We start from the raw sequence: 20,444 nt of genomic DNA on the forward strand, positions 1-20,444 counted from the left end.
AGTCCTACTAGGATTGTGTCAGACGAAATCTATAAAAACTCATGACAGGACCTATGGACATGTATCATAATTCTTACTCTAGAATACACAGAGCTTTTGTCTATTATTTACTTGCTGACTTAGGTATCGAAGAGGTTTCTGGCACACACCCGTTGGCTAACTCACGTTTGTGTTTTCAGGTAACAAAGCGACGACGTTTGGAAGAGTGCAAACTTGATCAACAGAATTATACGAGAAGATTATTTCGTGCTCGTATACTAATTGACTTGATGATTTATTAATAAAAATGATAATTTGTTATAGGATTAGAAATAATGAAAGAATGAAATATAATTTTTAAAATTATAAAAAAATTCATATTTTAAACAAATTTAAAAAAATACATTTATAATTTATGCTAAAATAAAATGTGGTTGAATCAACTTTGATGTAAACCACAGCATAAATAATAATATCATTGTATGAGTATGAAACTTTCGTTGTCCGTTTCTTTCGATACCTCCCGACTAGATAAAGCTATCCTAGCATGAGTACAAGGATCCACGTTGTTTTTCAATTGTGAAGTATTCAATCAGATTTGAATATATTACCTTCAATAATAGTCCTAAAGTAATGTAACATATCCACATTTTTTTTATCAACTATATGACACAAATAGTAAGTCTCATAGTAATAGATAATTCATTAAAATTTCTATTTTGATAATATGATTTGTTTATCTTTTACCACCTTCTTTTTGATAATTTGATTTATTTATTTTTTTAGGAACATTTATACACAAGTCCTAATTTATGAATTTATATTCAATTAAGTTTTAACTAAGATTTTTTAAACCTTTAAATCTCATTAAATTTTTAATAGTCGAAATTGCTCCTTCAATTCAAACAATGAGTGTTGATCATATATGATTATCTATAAGGACTATGATGATTTGACAATTATTTTGATTTTCAAAATTTTAAAACATCAACTTTCAAATTGAAAAAATTAAAAAAAAAATCTTATGTGCAAAAAAAAAAAAAGCTAATCAGTATGTTTGGTTTCAATTTTCTGGATTCTTTGAGTTTTTTGTTTTTCATTTTTTTTTTTGGATTTTAGTGAATATTTTTAAAATTGTAAGTAATTTTTTTACTTTTTTAGATGCACCTTACTTAGATATATCTAAAAAGTAAAATATTTGTAAAAAAAATATTTTAAAAAATCAATAAATATACAAAAATACGAAAAATGTACTGAATTTCCATAATTTTTTTTTCATATTTAGTGAATTTTTTTATAAAAAATTCACAAATATTATACTATGCTTTTTAAGTGTATTTAGGTTAGGTGTATATAAAAATTAAAAAAAATATTGCTTAGAATATTAAAAAAAAATAGTAAAAAAAAACACATAAAATAAAAAAATTTCAATTTTTTAAAAAGTGAATCTTGAAAATCCAAACCAAACAAGCTTAATGTTTTTTTTTTTTTTTTGAAAAAATTGAAAATTTGAATTTTTTTTTTTTTTGTGCAAAATTGAAAATTTTATGTCTATAAATGAGCACGATGATGAAACATTCATGTGCAAAAAAAAAATTAAAAATGAAAAAACTAATAATGTTCTCAGTTTTAAAACTAATAATGTTCTCGATTTTATTGGATAGTTGAATCTAACTAATAAATAGAAAGGTAAAAATATTTAGGGGGCAATTTGGGAACTTGGTAAAAAGTCAGTTTTTTGGCTTTTTACCAAGTTCTCCCAAAAAAGCCACCAAAAAAAATCAAAAAGCTAAGAAGTTAGCTTTTTACCAACTTTCCAAAACACTCCTTAATATCGTGGTTTGTTTTTTTTACCAGTTAATAAAATAATTATCTGGAACAATATTATACAAACTTAATAGGAAAATCAGTCTAAGGTCCCTCTCTCATATTTAGTAATAAAAAAGATCTACAATATTATTTTATGAAGTCTAAGGTCCCTCAACCCCTACACTCATATATCACAGAAAAATTTCTCAAATCAAACCTCATTTCTTTTTTCTCTCTCTCTTTAGACTCTCTTCCTCTGCTAAATTCACCTCTTCTCCTCTCTCTCTCATCTCTCCGTCTTCCAGGTTGTGAGAACCCGTATTTTTGCATATTAAATTATTTTGGTAATTATATTTAGCTACTTAAATTTTGTAATTAACATCCATAATCCAATTCCATAACAACATTTTGTGACGAAATTCTATAATTAACTTTTAATTATTTAATTAGTGCAATTTTTATCTTCATAGTATTATTATTATTGTTGTTGTCGTCATGATCGTCGTTGTCATCACTTTTATATCTACACAAATCTAATTCTTAATATATATTATTTTGTATAAAGTTTTGCATTAATAATTTGTGCACATGAAAATTAACCCATGGAGATTAATTGGTTCAATCTCATGTCTTTTAGTTACATAAAATAATATTATAATATTAAAGTGACTCAAAATCATATATATACCAAAAAAAAGAAAAAAAGAAAATTGAGATAATGGCTGGCCTCTTCTCAAGGTCTTTCCTTGGGCTTTGTTGTGCATGCATATGTAAGAGCATACTTCTCCAACAATACACATAACCTCATCAAAGGTAGACAAGCATGCCTTAACACTCTAAGCCTATACATACCTTTTGTCACGACCCAAACCCGTCCCTATAGGTTTAGCATCGTAACCGGCTAGTAATCATTGGACTACCGAAGGCCTCTAAACAGATTAACAAGATTAAGGGGCTAGCGGAAGCAAATACATAAATATAGTTGTCCAATGAGCTGTGCTGACTTATATGAAACGAAATATTTAAAAAAAAAAACTTTATATACATAATCAAAAGTCATTCATACATTATACCCACACACATTACAGTATTTTAAGTACAGCCAACGACAACAAATCAAGTCTTATATAAACAGAAACAATAGAACTTAAACACTGGACACTTTAGGAACCTCCACGTGAGGCACAATGGTTGGCTGACAACAGAACACAGATCCAGACAAAAGCCTTCAGGCTCAGGCTCCAGAATGCTCACCTATACATATATATACACACAATGAGCTAAAGTCCAATAAATAACATTAAGGTAAAGGGGTTAGTGAACGAAATCCGAATATATCATAAGCAGAAAATAGACCAGAGCATAATCATTCTCATATCAAAACATAATAATTGTACATCCCATAGAACACATCACAGAACGTATTCCGACTAGAGTAATTGGTTCCGGATACCGATTAAACATATATCACCACAATGAAGTGGCTAACGAGATCTCGCAAACTTGTATGTCATGGACCCGCATTTTCATGCCGTCCCCCATGACTTGGGACTATCTATGGATGCCATAATAGATTTCAAACTTGGGATGTTCGTTCACATAAACAGATACCATTTCAGAAATCATAGTTTATCACATTTTATTTGGAACATAATTCATGTTAACATATCTTTACAGAAATGTTACTCACAGTGGTTCCCATAAATGGTCAATCAATCCTCGAGTCTTGACCTAAAACCACAAAATACATAACATAAGCATGTCTTATCATTACACATTCAAGTGGCCATTAAGGCTTAGCTTTCATTACATTGATTCTTATTCTTTCTTATCACATTGCCTAAAACACACTATTGAATCTCATAACTTAGTACATTCTGGTCTTAGTGTGTTTCTAATCCATAACTTCATTACTATGGCTTAATTAAGGCTTAGGAATGCCTAAGATGCAATGAGGATGCCAAAACATGAATTGGAACACTTTGTCAAATTTTTTGAAAATAAGGTCCACGCTCGAGCGTAGCTTTCCTCGTTCAAGCGGACATGCAAAATGTGAATGGTGGCTCGAGCGCACATTCTTTTGCTCGAGCGATCTGTAAATGACATGGAACTTCTGGGAGCTCGCAATTCACGCTCGAGCGGACTTTTGGTCGCTCGAGCTGAGTGCACGCACTCAGAGTGGTCGCTCGAGCGTGAACTCCAACGTTCGAGCGTAGATGCAAATTCTGGAATTTCCAGATTGCACCTTCAACCTCAAAACTCGAATTCCAACCTTCAAAACACATCTCCTAGGCCCCAAAACTTGAGATAACATAGTAAACTTGTAAAACATGATGAATTAAGAATTTTTCCATAAAATCATGGGCCAAGAGTTTGTTAAAAACTCACAATTTCAACTTAAAACATGATGAATATTCATGAACACAACATGCATGAATTTTTCTTGTATCAAACTTCTCAAAACATGATCAAACACCACAAAACAACTTGAAACTTGATGATTTCCCCAAATGAAGATGAATTTCAAACATGCAGGAGATGATTCATGGAAATCATGCTCAATTTGTAAGAAAATGTACATACATACATGAATTGCAACTCAAACCTTTATTCTAAGCTCAATATACACATCAAACTCATAATCTTGAAGAAATTTCATGTTAAATGACTTAGTTACACAATCTAGAGGTTGTAATCTTACCTAGAGTCTTGAATTACCCTTGTTCTAACACAATCTTTGACCAATTCAAGCTATAGCCTTCAATTCTTCTTCAATCTCTTTCTTTCTCTCTCTAGAATTACACTCTCCCTCTCTCTAAAATTAATTCTCAGATTTTTCCACTCAAGGGAGATGAAGGACATGAGCTCAAATGAGCTTATAGGTTACATATAAGCTTATGGTGCTAAAACACATTAATTAGAACATAAGGCTAACCAAACACGACTTAATTAATCAGACTGAATCAATTTTTAATAAAATTTGCCAAATGATTCTAAAAAAAAAATTCCAAATAACATATCGGTGTAGTTAATTTCGGTTTCGGATGTCGGTAAGGCTTTCAATTTACATATTCAAGTGGAATTCCAAACAGATATTTCTATAAGTAACAGATAGAAGGTCAAAATCATACAAAGTGCAGAATAAACACATAATTTATTTTAATCCACTCATTAACATCATTAAATACGAATTAGTGGCTAATTACGGATAGAGGTTGTCACACCTTTACACTCTAAACCTATGCTTGTAGATAATAATTCCCAAGCCAAGAGGAAAAATATAAAATAAAATAAAATAAAAATAGGTCCTCAAACTCCTATATTAGGAGCACTATTTAGCCTCATTACACACACTTGTAACTGAGTAAAACAAAAAGAGAAGAGAATGAGAGAAAGCAAAAGGGAAATGAGAGAATAGAGGGGAAGAAGGGCCCAACACTTGGGTTTTTTTTTTTACTTCATTGAGGTAAGAATACATCACCTCTATCCTCCCTTAGATACCTCTAACTGAATTTATATAATTTATATATGCAAGACTAAGCATGGTTAAGTCATATATAGCAAGATAGTACTATGTATGTTTAAAATTTTGACAGGATGAGAGTTTCATTATGTTATAATTTCATATTCCTTCTTGCAAACATAGATATATGGCTTAGCTACTGTTTTTATGTGTTCAATATTCTCCATTGTTGAAATAATCTTGCAAAAGAGTAAAATGAAATGAGAATGGCTTCCCTTTACCTGAAACTTAGATTCTTCCTCACTGTTCCAGACTTTATCGGATGAAAAGAGGGCTCTAATAAATTGAAAATAATTGATTTTAAAAATATGTGTATACTGGAAGTATATATAGGTGTTATACACTGTGTAAAATTTTTATAAAATCATTGGGCACCATTTTCTTACCGAAACAAATATTTTCCCTAAGCGTCGCTTACAACACAGCAGAAGTAGTGGCTTCAAACAGGTCCCATTTTCTCTACAAATGGTATTTTTCTGCACGACCACTTGGAAAAGTTAGATTTTTAAGTTACCTTTCAAACACCGCTGGTTTCATAATTTTTTATTAAGTATTGAGAGAGAAACACCAATTTTTCCAAACAGAATCTGTCCAGTTTTCTTATAAAAATTATTTGACCATCTTCGACTGGTTTTCAGTCTTCACATTCTTCTGGAAATATGTTCTAAACTCAAAAATTTAGCAAACCGTTCTGACCATGCCTCTTTTCGACACCGTTTGAGGACCCTCTTTATTTTTCGAACACAGAACACCTGTGCTGACGTTTTCATGGCCTGAATATATTTTTACTTCATTGCTGTTTAGAGGCAGCAGCAATGTTGACTTTATCAAGTCACCGTTTATTACACATAATAAATTTTCAAGTGATTCAAATCGAAAAATTTATATTTTTAAGTTACCTTTCAAATGTCACTGGTCTCATAATTTTTTATTAAATATTGAGAGAGAAACGCAAATTTTTCCAAAATGTGATAGAATTTGTCTAGTTTTCTTAGAAAAATTATTTGACCATCTTCCGTCGATTTTCAGTCTTCAAATCCTTCTAGAAACATGTTCTAAACTCAAGTATCTAACATGCCATTCTAACCATACCTACTTTTAACACCGTTTGAGGCCGCTTTTATTTTTCGAACACAGATTACCTGTGCTGGAAGTATTTTAACTCACTGTCCCAAAAAAATCAGTTTTCTTCCAAAATTTATTTCTCCCTTTAAAAATCGTTTTTAGCTCTGGTATTCTTCTCGAAATATTTTCCTAACTCAATGAATTAGTACCAGTTAAAATATCGTAATGATTGAACATCGTTTGGTATGGGTTTCATATTCTTTTTTTATATATAGTGCTGAAAGAAGTAGTGTAAGAAATTTTGTGATAATTCCTAAGACATTCTATCATATTTATTTTGGTTGTCATACACGATTGTGTTGTGCTATATAAACATTATGTCACTATAGTTTTCAAACTAAAACTTGTACATGCATCAAAATGTGAATTGGACAAAGTAAAGGGACACGGAATTGAACAGATATATTAAAATTTAAAAGTGATGGGGTGAGCCCGGTTTAGAATTTTGCACAAGTGAGTTGCGAACCGTAACATGGCACGGGAAGGTATTTCGGCTCTTATCGGTACAGGCGATATAAGGTTGGTGGTGCGGGTGTCACAACGTAGACCGACCCCTTGGGGCAGACCGTGATGTCACGACTCGGATACGTAACCCTGGTGCGTGGGCATCATTGGTAGTTACAGTAAGTAACATTTGAATATTTGACCAAGGGGGAGTCAGAATTGCTCGTGGCCATTGCTTAGCGGTTGAGTAGAAATAGTGCTCCGCAGGGAGTTATTTAAACTTACCTGTTAAACTAAATCTATGTGACTTTAAAAAGAAGAGTGTGCATTTTCCTTATGATGAATCACTATTTCCGTTTGCCATTTTTCTTATTTATCTATTGTTATTATTTTAACTGTTGGCATTTCTGTTATGCTCATTAAATGCTGCTTATTATTCTGTTATTACACAATATTTATTATTTGTCAGTATTATTATCAGGGTGGGTATTTTCGGGTTGTAGTATCTTATTGAGCTCGTCGCTCATTGGCATTCTCATTGCTCTGGCGTTTTATGCCAGATATCGAAGAAACCTAGGGAAGCGATGAGACCTTGCAAGGCGACATTCAGCCTTGGTCAGCTTGAAGAATGCCCAAGATTCCATGAACCATTTCCCTAATTTTATTTTTTTTATAATTCTGTGTATGTGTGTGTGTTTTTTTTTTTTTTTTATTCTAAGACTAAGTTTTGAGTTAATTGGAGTTGTAATTTAGGAACTTTTAGTTTCCACGTTGTTAATTAATGGATGATGGTAAATTTGGTGGCAACATTGATGAAGATTCTTAATTAGGAAAATTGATTTTAAGTTTTGCACCTTATTATGATGTCCTCAAATTTTGGGGCGTCACACAGATTGTTCCCATTTCCACCACGAAGACTTCCAGAACGTCCCCATTCCCATCACCACCACCATGCCCATGCTCGTCTCTGATCGTTGCCTTTCTCGCCGGAAACTTCTAAATCAAATTCAGAGTTGTTGTAGTGGTGGTCCGTCTCCATTATCATCATGGTCATATAGTGGGGAGGCTTCTTCCAGACCTGTTAAAGGTATACATTAGAATTTGGGTTTCCATTACACTAGTTTATGTTTTATGTTTGACAGTTTCTGGATCTTAGTGTGATTGTGGTTCTGTTCTTTTTCAATTACAAGATTTTTCTCTACTTCTGTCTTTAAGTAATGATTGAAAATATCATAATGGAAACTAAAAAAGGGAGACAACCTTACACGAGCTGGGGACATGGATTTAGCAAAGAATGTGTTTAATGAAATGTCAAGGAGAGAATGTCTAAGGTCCCTCAAATCAATTCAGAGAAATTTCAATCCAAACCAAAGAATTTCTCTGGACCAAACTAAAGAAAATTCAGTCTAAACCAGAGAATTTCTCTAGACCAACCTAGAGAAAATTGAGTTCAACCCAGAGAAAATTCAGTCCAAATCAGAGAATCTCTCTAGACCAATCCAATTTTCTCTGAAGCAGAGCACTAGTCCTCACTATTGTTCAAAGAAATTTGGAACTTTCTCTATGATATGTCCAGAGAAAATTGAAATTTTCTCTGTGGTTTGTCCAGAGAAATTCTCTAGATTGAATTTTCTCTGGATCGATTTTGAAGGACGTTATACATTATGAAAATATTAAGCGTCTTTTATGCTATTAAATCTTAATACCAGGTACCTTAAAAAAAATTCCCAAATTAATAATGTTCTTAGTTTTGAAAATTGAAAAAAAAATGATAATATTATCAGTTTTTGTGACGCCCCTGAAAAAAAAATGTGTTCTTTTTAAAAACCCTTATGTTTGAATTATTTCCTTGAAAGCCCCTCAGTTTCTTGAATTATTTCGAATCTTGTCAGTTAGCATTTTTTTTTTTTATTGAAACAGGAATATCCTAGCCGAATTAGGTTCCTTAGCTTAATTTAATTTAATTCTACATAAATAAGGTTCCAAAACATAAGTTTTATTCCAAGCCCTCACTTCTTTTATTAATTTCAAGATTTGCCCCAAAACTAGTACATGTACTTTTTATACTATTGTACCACCAAATCAATTTGAGATTTATATATATACATTGGGAAATGTGTCCATAGCACCTATATATTGAATAAAAAAAATTCCCCATTTCCCTTCCCCATGGCCGGCCAACTTAGGAAAATGTGAGGGACCAATTTCCAAGACTTGTAATTATGATATTCTAGAAGCTCTAGTACCTAGTACGCTTAAATCTAGGGTTGTGTTCCATTTCAACTAGAGGCCAACTAAATATTGTCTAATCACATGATTAAGTTCCCTAATCACTCCCTATTCTATTAGACTCCAAGTAAATATAAATTTTTCAGTCCAATTCCAACTAGTGGGCCTTTTTGTCTTTTTACACCAAAATTGCCTATAAATACAACCACCCCCCTAGCATGGCATACACAAACAACACACACTCACATACATTCGGCCTAGAGGAGAGAAATGAGAGCAAGAGAGAAGTCTTGAGAGGGAGAGGAAAGAAGAGGAGAGCAATCTTGTTCAAGCCTAGCAAGTAAGCCACAACACAACTCTCTCTTTTATTTTCCTTTTTCAAATATATGTTCTTAAGGGATCTACCCATTGTTTTCAGATGTGTTATTAATGATTTCCTTGTGTTAAAAATGATAAGAGTTGAGCCATGATTCTACCTCTCTTGTAGTTCCCCTCATTTCGGTACAAAACTATCTTTTTCATACCAATCTCTCAAACTTTCCAAAGGCACACCTTCAAGATAATTTTATGAGTTTAATATATATTATTTAGCATGTTTTCATCACAAAAGAAATGAAAAATTTCCCTTAGTGGATCCCTTTCTAACAAATCTTCTTGTTTTGGGCATTGTGTCTTAAAAATCTGTTTTCACAGCCAACTTTCAAAATTTTTAGAAAAATGTAGAAAATTATTCTGGAACTAAATTTTATGTCAAAATCTTCCTTAAGGAGTTATCTTTCAACTAAAATTGGTTTCATTGAAAAATAGTGAGCGGTTTGTAAGAAAGTCAAATTTTCGTAATGGTCGACGAATCTGGACAGCGCTGGAGTGTTTCTTAAATAACTAAAAATCTGGAAAAGCTATCCCATTTCCAAAATACATTCTGCAAACTAGATTAAATTATCTACGAACCATAAGGAGGCTGAGTTCAGTAAAAATCTAAAATAGCCCTTTTGACTTTAATCTTTAAATGGTATTGAATTTGGAAATTTAGTTTTGCATGAGTGTTTTATGCTCTTGTGTACATGAATATGCTTATTAGTTTATAATCATGCCTTGGTATGACGTTTCATGCGTTATGGTTATGTTCCTTATCTTCTTCATTTTAATGATGCTCATGCTTACGTGGATATCACTATCTTATTGAGTTTGTTCTAACTTGACTTAAAACATTAATCCAAACGGAAAACTTAATTAGGATGGTATTGGGTTTTCGATCACTTGAATAATGAAGAGATGATAATGTGTTATGTATGGATTGATGGGATGTGCTCCCTAATCGAAGGTTAAGTCTTGCGCAAGCGGTTGTCGCGTAAACCCTGGAATGGAACGAACGTATTCGGACTCTTTGCGATGGTTTGATTGGTGAGATAAGGTTGGGTCCAGATGGGACATTCAGGAAGATAAAAAAATTTTGGAAGAATAAGGTTAGATTCAGGAGATAAAACATTTTTCTTTTCGCTGTCCCTTTTGAGGCCCTGCAGTTGGCGCTACACGGTATATAACCGTTGGTAGGCATCCGAGGTTAGTTCTGCAACAAAGCAGCAAAAAGGGGAGTTCCGAATAGTCTGCTGTCCAATTCTTTGTGGTTGGGAGGATGAAATCTCTTTGGGAGATTTCTAGAATACTAACCACTAACATTATAGCCTTGTTATCTATTTGAATTACATGCTCATTTTCTCTATTATTGAAATTACTGTTATTGACTTGAATATTATGCTTCACTACTTGTTTGCCATAAATGTGATAGTGTATTGGATTGGGAAAAAGGGACGGGGTGTGTGTGCATTTACTGGGCATTCAAAGCTCACGGCGTTTCATGCCAGGTAGGGGTGAGCAGCGAATATACCGATCCGCCAAAATCGACCGAACCGAACCGATCTGCCGCATTTTGGACAGATGCGTCATGACGAGCGGACGGTTGCGAATTGATTTTCTCCAATCCGCCAATTTGGCAAACGGATTGCGAATTTGAGGTTCCTTTGGCCGCAGCCGAACCACCAAACCGTGAGCACTCTTAGTAATTTATAAGACTTTGTGTTTTTAATTTGTTTAAATATTTTGTTTGTATTTTCAATTGAAAAAGAGTTCAAATATTCTGTTGAAAAAAAGTTTTTAACTTGAATATATTTTTTGAATTGAAAAAAATAAACGTATTATTTATCTATATTTTTTTGTTTTTAAATCTAACCCTAAAAGTAATAAATAGAAAATATGATATATGGTGGTTAGTTTTTGTTTTCAAAAACATATATAAATGTAACAATACAGAGACATACAATCTCTACTATTGTTCTGTCCATGGTTTTGGTGGTTTGAATTGTTTTTATATTTTAAGAACAACAAATGGTAATACTTTATGTGGATGAGGCATGCTGTGATTGTAATATGTAGATGAGACATGCAGTGATTGTGATATTCTAAAGTTTCAAACTTTCTTTATTTAGATGAGGCATGCAGTAATTGTAATACTTTTTCAAGTCATTGACTGTAATACTCTTTTTTTTTTTTTTTTTTGAGGAAGTGCACAAGTTGAACTATGTCAAAAATTTATAAAATTTCAAACCGCCAAACCGATTCGCATCCATCTGTCAAACCGCCAATTCGCTCAATCCGCATCCGCCGGATTGGCGGACGAATGCGGATTAATTTTCTCCAATCCACCAATTTGGCGGACGGATAGCGGATTGGAGGTTCCGGGGCCGCAATCGACCCGCGCCCACCCCTAATGCCAGGTATTGAAGACTATTAGGCTAGTCGATGACAAAGCTGATGTATTTGAAGACGTATGGCTATCCTATGAGAGTTAGGAACTAATTATGTTAAACGTGTTTTGAGATTGTAAGTGATAGATCCCATGTCGTATTTAAGACATGATTTTTTGTAATTTGTATATAGATAACATTTGTAACATATCTTTATACTTCATTAACTCATGTAGGCCTTGTGTTAATACCCTGTCAAGATCTGTCAAAAAGGTAGTTTTGCTATCTAAGGTGGTTGGACTTAGAAGGAAGGTTATTTTGACTCCTCCGACCTTCTTGGAATCTTGTTTGGTTATTAGTGACAGATCTCATGCCAAATGACTCATTAGTGACATTTCCTACTCTTGTAACTTTAGATAAACCCTGTATTTAATGGTTAATATATTATCTGATGTTCCCGATTTTTGGGGCGTCACAGTTTTACTAAATAGGATTTATTGATTCAAAATATCTTAGATAAGATCTTAAGCCTCCGTTTAGGAAGTGGGTTGACTTTTTGACTTTTTGGCTTTTTTGACTACATGAGCCTGGGCTCAAAAGCTTAGTTTGGAAAGGGCTTTTGGCTTTTTGGCTTTTTTGATTTTTTTGTAAGAGAAGAGCGTAATGATTATGGGGTTGGATGAGATGTTTTGTCTGTTGTGACTCATGAGCCTATTCTGTCTTTTATGGCTCATTGAGCCAAAAAAGCCCAATGAGCCCTTGCCAAACCAACCCTAACTATTATAACATTTGTAAATAAAATTTTTAAATAATTAACTTTATGTTTTATTATTAATGAAAAAATCATATTAATATAATAATTGTAGCCTATTTGATTACATTATAGTTGTATTTAAAAAATATACAATTTATTTTCAAAATTATATTTATCATTTATTTTTTAAAAATAAATATAATAAAATTATATGACTGCTATTATTAGATGAATCTTATCTTTTTTGCAGCTAATGCACGGAGATGTAAAAGATGAAAATTTAGACCCCAGCACATTATGAAACATCTTTTTGGGGGGCGAGTTTCTTTCTTCTACCCTTGTCTCACCCGCCCATGTGGTGTGCCCGAATGAATGGCTAAAAAGATAATACTATAGATCTCAAATAATTTATTAAATTTTTTATCTAATCTTTTATATTTAGGTGTAAAATTCATACAAATTTACATGTGTATAAATCCTACACCCATGTGAGAGGTTTGATAAAAAATTTGATAGATTATTGAGATCTCTAACATAACTCTGACTAAAATTTTAAAGGGATTTTAAAATTATCATTATTATCCACCCAAAGAGAAATTATCATTATTATTTTAAAAAATTAAATATATGACATTTACATCAAGCTTTATATAATAATAATGATAAAATATTATTAAAAAAGAAAAAATTACAAGTAAGTAATAATACTATAAAATATTTTAAATTCATAAAAAATTTATTACTTTAATTATTAAAATTGATACATTTTTTCACTAATTTGTAATTTTTTAAAAAACTAGCCCTGCAGTGCAGTTTCCCCTTTTAAAAAAAGATAGAAATGCGGGGTCAAATACAAAGACAGGGAGCCAAGAAAAATATATTTTGGTTTGAATTGCAATGACAAAAAGATGTATGTTTGACTTTAGAATAATTGGAGCACATGCTTATTTATTTATTTATTTATTTAGGATTATCGTGAAAAGTACTAAATAAATTGACTTTTTTACTTATTATGAAAAAATATATAAAAATAAAAAAATAATATGACCTAAATAAATCAAAAATCAATAAACTGGCTTATATTGTTAGCACATGTTTACTGTCAGCAAAGGTTTTTTTTTTTTAATTAAAAAAAAATGGTAAGTAATTTCTGTGCTAAACAATCAGGGCACATTTTTCATCTCAACTTTTTAATATTTATATTTATTATAGCCAACAATAAATTCCCCTAAAATGGTCAAATATTATGATGACAAAGGATCGGACAAGTCATATAAACATAAATTATTAGCCACTAGCTATTTGTTAAAAATCAAAAAAATGTCAAAAAAAAATTACTACGTTGATACACATTTAACATATTTTTATACATTTCTATATTATAGTATGTATCTTAAATAAATTGATTAAAAAAGAAGTTAATTATTGGACAAAACACCAATAAATCTCAAATTTTAATTTGTTAAACCATTTGGTCCTGCCTTTTATTTTATAGACTAATAAGTCCTATTTTAATGTTAAAAGCTCACTATAGCCCTTTTTTAGATTTTTCTCCTTTCCGAACATCAGCAACATTAACTACGCCAACAACATCATCAACATCAACTACATCATCAAACATCGACTACATACATCATCAAACATCATCAACATTGATCAAACATCAACTATATCATCAAACATCATCAACATCACCAACATCATCAAACATCATCAAACATCATCAACATCACCAACATCACCAAACATCAACTACAACATCACCAGCATCACCAACATTGTGAACATCATCAAACATCAACTACATCTTCAACCTCATTAAACATCATCAACATCATCAACATCATAAAACAACATCAAACATCAACTACATCATCATACATCATCAACATCATCATCAAACATCAATTACATCTTCAACCTCATCAAACATCATCATACACCAATATGGGATACAATATATTGATGTTTATACAATATAACAAACGAAGATACCATACCACATATAAAATATAATAAACAAAGATACCATACCAAATATAAAAGGGACTAAATGGTTTATAAAAAAATACTCCGGACTAGATATAGCAACATTTCCCAATATAAAATTTATGAGTAATTTTTCCTTAATTATTGAAAAGCAGCATGAGAAGTGTTATTAACTTTAGTTTTTTTATTATTAATTTTCAACTTTTTAGTAGTTGCATTAAACAACTCAATGTGAAAGATGCAAGTAGTAACTGAACTGGAGCAATATACTAATAACACTGAATGGTTTTTCGGTCTTCTCGAAAGACTCAGAAAGTGAAAGAAAAAATATATATAAAATGTGAATTAAATATAATTATATTTTATTTATATTTGGCATATTTTTTTCTTTTTTTTAGAAATTTATATCCAAATTTATGCTCTAAACAGAGCGCAAAACCTTGATGTAATGAAGAATTCCAAACTTTTATGAGGAATGAAATGGCAATTAGTGGCATGGTATATGATAATGAACTCTTAATTATTATTTCACCACGCCACCGGGGGTTGACTATGTTTAAGAGACTTGTGGTTTGTTTGTGCACCACCCCCTTAACCGTTTGGGAAGAGTTAAAGTAGGTTTTTTTTATTATTTTAATTACAAAAGACAAAATATATTATTTTAATCATAAAAAATAAAATATTACATCAAATTCATAATTATTACACTCTTTTTTCACAAAAAAAGTTAAAAAAGTCAAAAAGTCCTTCCCAAACTAAACTTTTTAACTCAGACTAAAATAATTAAAAAAGTCAAAAAACTAAAAAGCCAACTTACTTCCCAAACCAATCCTTAGGCCTCGTTTGGCAAGAGGCTATTTTAGCCAATTAGCCAAAAAGTTACTAAATTAGCCAAAAAGTCAACAACCTATACCAAAAAGTCAAAGATTCTCTTTTCTCTCTACTTTTTGCACATCTTTTCGTAATTAGCCAAAAAGTCATCCCAAACATACAAGTTTTTTTTACCTACCTTTTTAGCCAAATAACCAAAAAGTTACTAAATTAGCCTGTTCCCAAACGAGGCCAAGTAACTTTTTAGAGGAATCAAATGGCAATGAGTAGACTTAAAGGTTGTCTTTTGATCTTGTATTTGGAGACATTTGTGGAATAAAGGGAAAAAATATTACATTATATATATATATATATATACTTTTTTTACTTTTTTCCTAAACCCTCAAAAATTCAATTATTTTATTTGTGTGTGTGTTTTATTTTATTTATATATATATATATATATATATTTAGAATCTCTCATTTTTATAAGTTTATTTGGTAAGTTTAATTTATGTTGTAATTGACAAATTTATTCTACTTTATTGTAATAAGATTCATTGTAATACTTTCTGTCTCAAAATATTAATCTCTTATTTTATTTTTTATTATCTCAAAATATTAGGTCATTTTCAAAAATTTAGGCCTAAAATAATATAAATTTTCTATTTTGTTCTTTTAAATTCATTAATAACAAAAAAATTGTATTATGACAATTGATATTTTCAAAAAAATGTACTATTAAAAGGTAATTTTGAAAAATTAATATTTTTAAAGTGTACTAATTGTACTATTAAAAAAAAAGTTTGATTCTCTAAAAGGGATTATTATTTTGGGACAGGAGGAGTAATAATAAATTAAAAAAAAGAAAGAAAAAAAAGAAAGAAAAGGCAATGACTAATATGGTATGATAATGAATTTGACCTGTCAAAATATATTCCAGTAAAAAGGAATAAAACATAGCGTAAAGACTATAATTAACTTAAATAAAGCTAAAGCCCCTATCTCCAATTAGGGATTCCCAATGCTAGAATCACATTCCTTAGGATCTAACAAAGTGATTTGTGATTAATATTTTATTTGCATGGTCAAATAGATCATCACGATTTTTTATTTCTGTGAAGCTAGTAAGTAAACTCGTTAATAATCTAACAAAGTGGATTATACCTAAATGCTCTGATGCTGACAATGAAAACAAATAACAATAACACTTCTTTGAATTTTGAAAGTTATAAAATTTCCACATTCTTTTTTTTGTTTTAGGCCTAGTTTGGCTACTCCCAAAAAAGTGCATTTATTTCATCTTTTTATCTTTTTTAGGTCACATCAATCAACATTTCCTCTCTACTTTTTTTACACATAATACAAAAAAAATCAAAAAATACACTTATTTAGTCTTCCTAAACTAGGCTTAGTTGTTGCCACAATTTCCAAGAAAGTTAGTCACTCTTAAGTGCGTGCACGTTTATTTTATCACGTTGTAAAGTAAATTTTATTATAATGTGTGCATGACAATTATTACATACCTATGGTCAAATTATGACTCTGAATGGCTCAATAAAATATTTAAAATTAGGACACTATTATTAAATTGTGACTTTGACGATATCATGCATACTATAGATTTTTACACAATGTCCAGTACTTTATAAATCAATTATATGCATGAAATTGTTGTGCTTAAAAAAATTTATTGTTTTAATGTTGGTGATTTTTATTAAACAATGATTGATTGATGTAAGGCCCAAATATCTTCTCCTTCCATTTGTTTTAAATAATATGTAGGGAAATATTATCTATGTATTATGTGGTATATGAAATTTGATATTTTGATAACTTAGGATTGTTTTAGAAAGTTGGTTATTAGGATTATTTTGAAAAGTTGATTTTTTTTTTTTTTTGATTTTTAAAAAAAAAATATTTAAAAAGATAGAAAAGTAATGTGACTCATAAAATCAAAAAATAGCTTTCTACTTTGGGGTGTTTTGAAAAAATGATTAAAATTTGATTTTTTAATTTTTTTAACTTTTTTTATTATTTTATGTAAGAGATGTTATGACTTAAAATAAATTAAAAATTAATTTTTAACTTTTAACCCAAAAGAGGCCTTACTCAAATTGTCTTTGCTCTACCAACCGTCAACCATTCATTATTGCAAGTATTTTGGATTTATGTCATGAATTTGACCACTCTGAACCAAGCCTTACCAAATAACTAGTTTTATAAATTTATCAAAATTATATTAGCAAAAAATCAACTATTAAATTATGATCTCAATTTCTAAAATTATCTCTTTTTTTTTCTCTTTTTATTGAATGTCATGGTCTAAACAACCATGGCAACTGACAGAGAAAGACGGATAAGAGAAAAGAAATGGAAAAGAAAAAAGGATTGAAATTCTCTCCATTACAATTTAAATGATTGTAATCAAAGATTTACATTATATAATTCAAAAGTTGTAAAATAATTATAAAAAGAATATAATTTTATAATATTTGAAATGCTACGAGTATGTCTTTTATTTGTTATGTCATGAATCTTTAACGACACGTTTATAATAAAACAAATTAATAATTCATAGTAACAAAATGTAACATTTTTTAATTAAGGAGAATAAATTGATACGTGTCTAAAGGAAACAAAATGTTAAAAACTGCTGCCACTAATTCACACTGAAATTTCTACAATCAGTTTAAAAGAACTATTACATGATTTTTATTTCTTTCTTTTTTTAAATTAAAATTATCAAAAAGAAAGAACCTGAACAAAAATAAAAACAAAAAAACCATTACACATATGTTGTCTCAAATTCAATTGCCAAATTAACCTATGCAACAAGTTCAACCCAAGTGAACCCAAAGAGACCCCAAAACCCAATTGTATCTATCTATTTTGTTCTTCTTCATCAATCAATCAATCATCATCATCATTCCTCAACAACACGTTGTTCACCATTGTTGAACTCAATCCACCTTCTTTGCTTGCAATACTTCATCAAGAAATACCACCCAATTCCAGCCACAGTCATCAACCCACTGACCAAGTACACAATCTTGGTCGCAATCGCCATTATAAACACCAAAAATCCAGATGGAATCAAGCACATTATAATCAGTCCCGGCAGCTTCATCGGCACCCGATACGGGCGCTTCATCGCCGGAAACTTTCTCCTCAGCCAAACAAACGAAGCAAACTCCAACAACATCCCCAAACTATACAAGAAATTGGCCGAAGATATAATATCTGTAAAAGTCATATACGAAACAGCAAGAGTAATCACAGTTGATAAAAGAATCCCAACCCATGGAGTATTGAACCATTTCGATCTCAGCCCGAAAACCTTGGGCAAGAAAGCTAATTCTGCCATACCCAGAACTTGATAAGCACTGCTGCTTAACTGTGCTTCGAATAATCCTATTGTTGATAAAACAGCACCCACTTCAATCCAGAATTTCAACCATTTTCCAGAGATGATTTCAGCTGCATCAGCCATAAACCCTGTCTCCCATTGATTCTGATCGACCGATACAGAGCCAGTGACCGCCAAAAGCGGGATTATATAAGCCAAACAAGTGAATATCACTGCAGAAAACAAACCCAATGGAAAATTCTTTTGGGGTTTATCCACTTCACCGGCAAGAGTACTAACATTGTCCCAAAAATTCAAATTCCAAAAGAGGGTATTGAAAAACAAGTTCCAGTCTTTTTTTACACCCTTTTGGCCTAAACTGAGCCATCTGTGAGGATGAATTTTGGGTATTGCAATCAAAGACATGAGGATGAAGGGAAGGAGAGAGACGACGCCGAGGATGACGGCGGCGTAGCCTACGATGGTGAGGCCGGTGTAATTGAGAAAGGAGAGGAGGAGAGTGGAGATGAAGATGGCCAGGTAGCGAGGGAGTCCGGAGGAGAAGATGGGGAAGATGAGCTGCAGGTAGTCGATGCAGAGGGCGGGGAAGGCGGCGACATTGATGATGCCGCTAAGGAGCTTCCAGGTTCCCATCAGGGAACCAAAGAAGGGGCCGAAGGCGGCGTCGGCCCAGATCACAAACCCGCCGTTGCCGGGGAAAGCGGTGCAGAGCTCCGCGGTGATGAGAGCTTCGGGGACGCTCCATATGAAGGGGAATATCAGGAAGCCTAGGATGGCCAAAAGAGGTCCGCCGGCTTTCACCGCCGGCTCTTCGCCGTATGGGCCTCCGGCTACTTCAAAGTATATTAGGAAGATGAGTGGGATGAGAGTTAGTTTCTTGGTGGTGGTGGTGGTGATGGCGGCGGCGGCGGCGGTGGTTACGGGGATTTCTTGGGACATGTTTTGGGTGGTTAGAGGAGTTGTTGCTGTGTTTTGTGATGGTGGTGGTGGAAATGGTGGAGGAAGGGGTGGTCCTCTTCCTTCTCCTACTCCATCAGCAGTCATGAAGGGTGGTTTTTTGGGGTTGTGAGATTGGATCTCCATTTGCATGATTGGAAGAGTTGGGGGTTGTGGTTGAGAGATAAATAGAGACAGAGAGAGAGAGATAGAGAGAGAGAGTGTGTGGAAATAAATGAGAATTTATTTTGTAATTTTCAAGTTGAAATTCCTTAAAATAATATTATATGTATCGATTAATACATTAATTAGTATATTAATTGATGATATAATATAATTTAAAAAAAATTTAGGGTATGTTTGGTTTGTGTTTGAGAGATGTGTTTTAGAGATAAAAAGTACGAAAAGTTGTTTGGTTTGGTTTTTTTCAAAAGATGTTTTGGAAAATTATTTTGAGAGAGAGTTTTGGAAAAAGTGATTGATTTGATGTGTTTGAGAGAGAGATTTGTTTAGAAAACTTGTTTGGTTTACAAGTTTTGAGAAATTTTTTTGGGAAAATTTGTTTGGTTTGATTACTTTTAAAAACTTATTTGTAGAGAAAATTTTCAAAATTTTTTTCAGAAATACAAACCAAACGAACCCTTAAGATTTGAAATGTAATTAATAAGTATGGTCAATAATAATATTATAACTAGTATTAATATACTAGTTAATATATTAGGGTGCGTTTGT

At 31.8% G+C, this 20,444-nt stretch overlaps 1 protein-coding gene across 1 annotated transcript; it reads right to left on the reverse strand.

The window, feature by feature from the left end:
* Positions 1–18,052: 18,052 nt before the first annotated feature.
* LOC114277085 (putative polyamine transporter At3g13620) lies at positions 18,053–20,052 on the reverse strand. Its single transcript, XM_028218905.2, has one exon. It carries the CDS (start codon positions 19,863–19,865, stop codon positions 18,333–18,335), a length of 1,533 nt encoding a protein of 510 aa, XP_028074706.1. The 5' UTR covers positions 19,866–20,052; the 3' UTR covers positions 18,053–18,332.
* Positions 20,053–20,444: the final 392 nt, after the last annotated feature.

Source organism: Camellia sinensis, chromosome 12, assembly GCF_055761805.1.
Source record: "Camellia sinensis isolate YWXY chromosome 12, ASM5576180v1, whole genome shotgun sequence".
Lineage (NCBI taxonomy): Eukaryota > Viridiplantae > Streptophyta > Magnoliopsida > Ericales > Theaceae > Camellia > Camellia sinensis.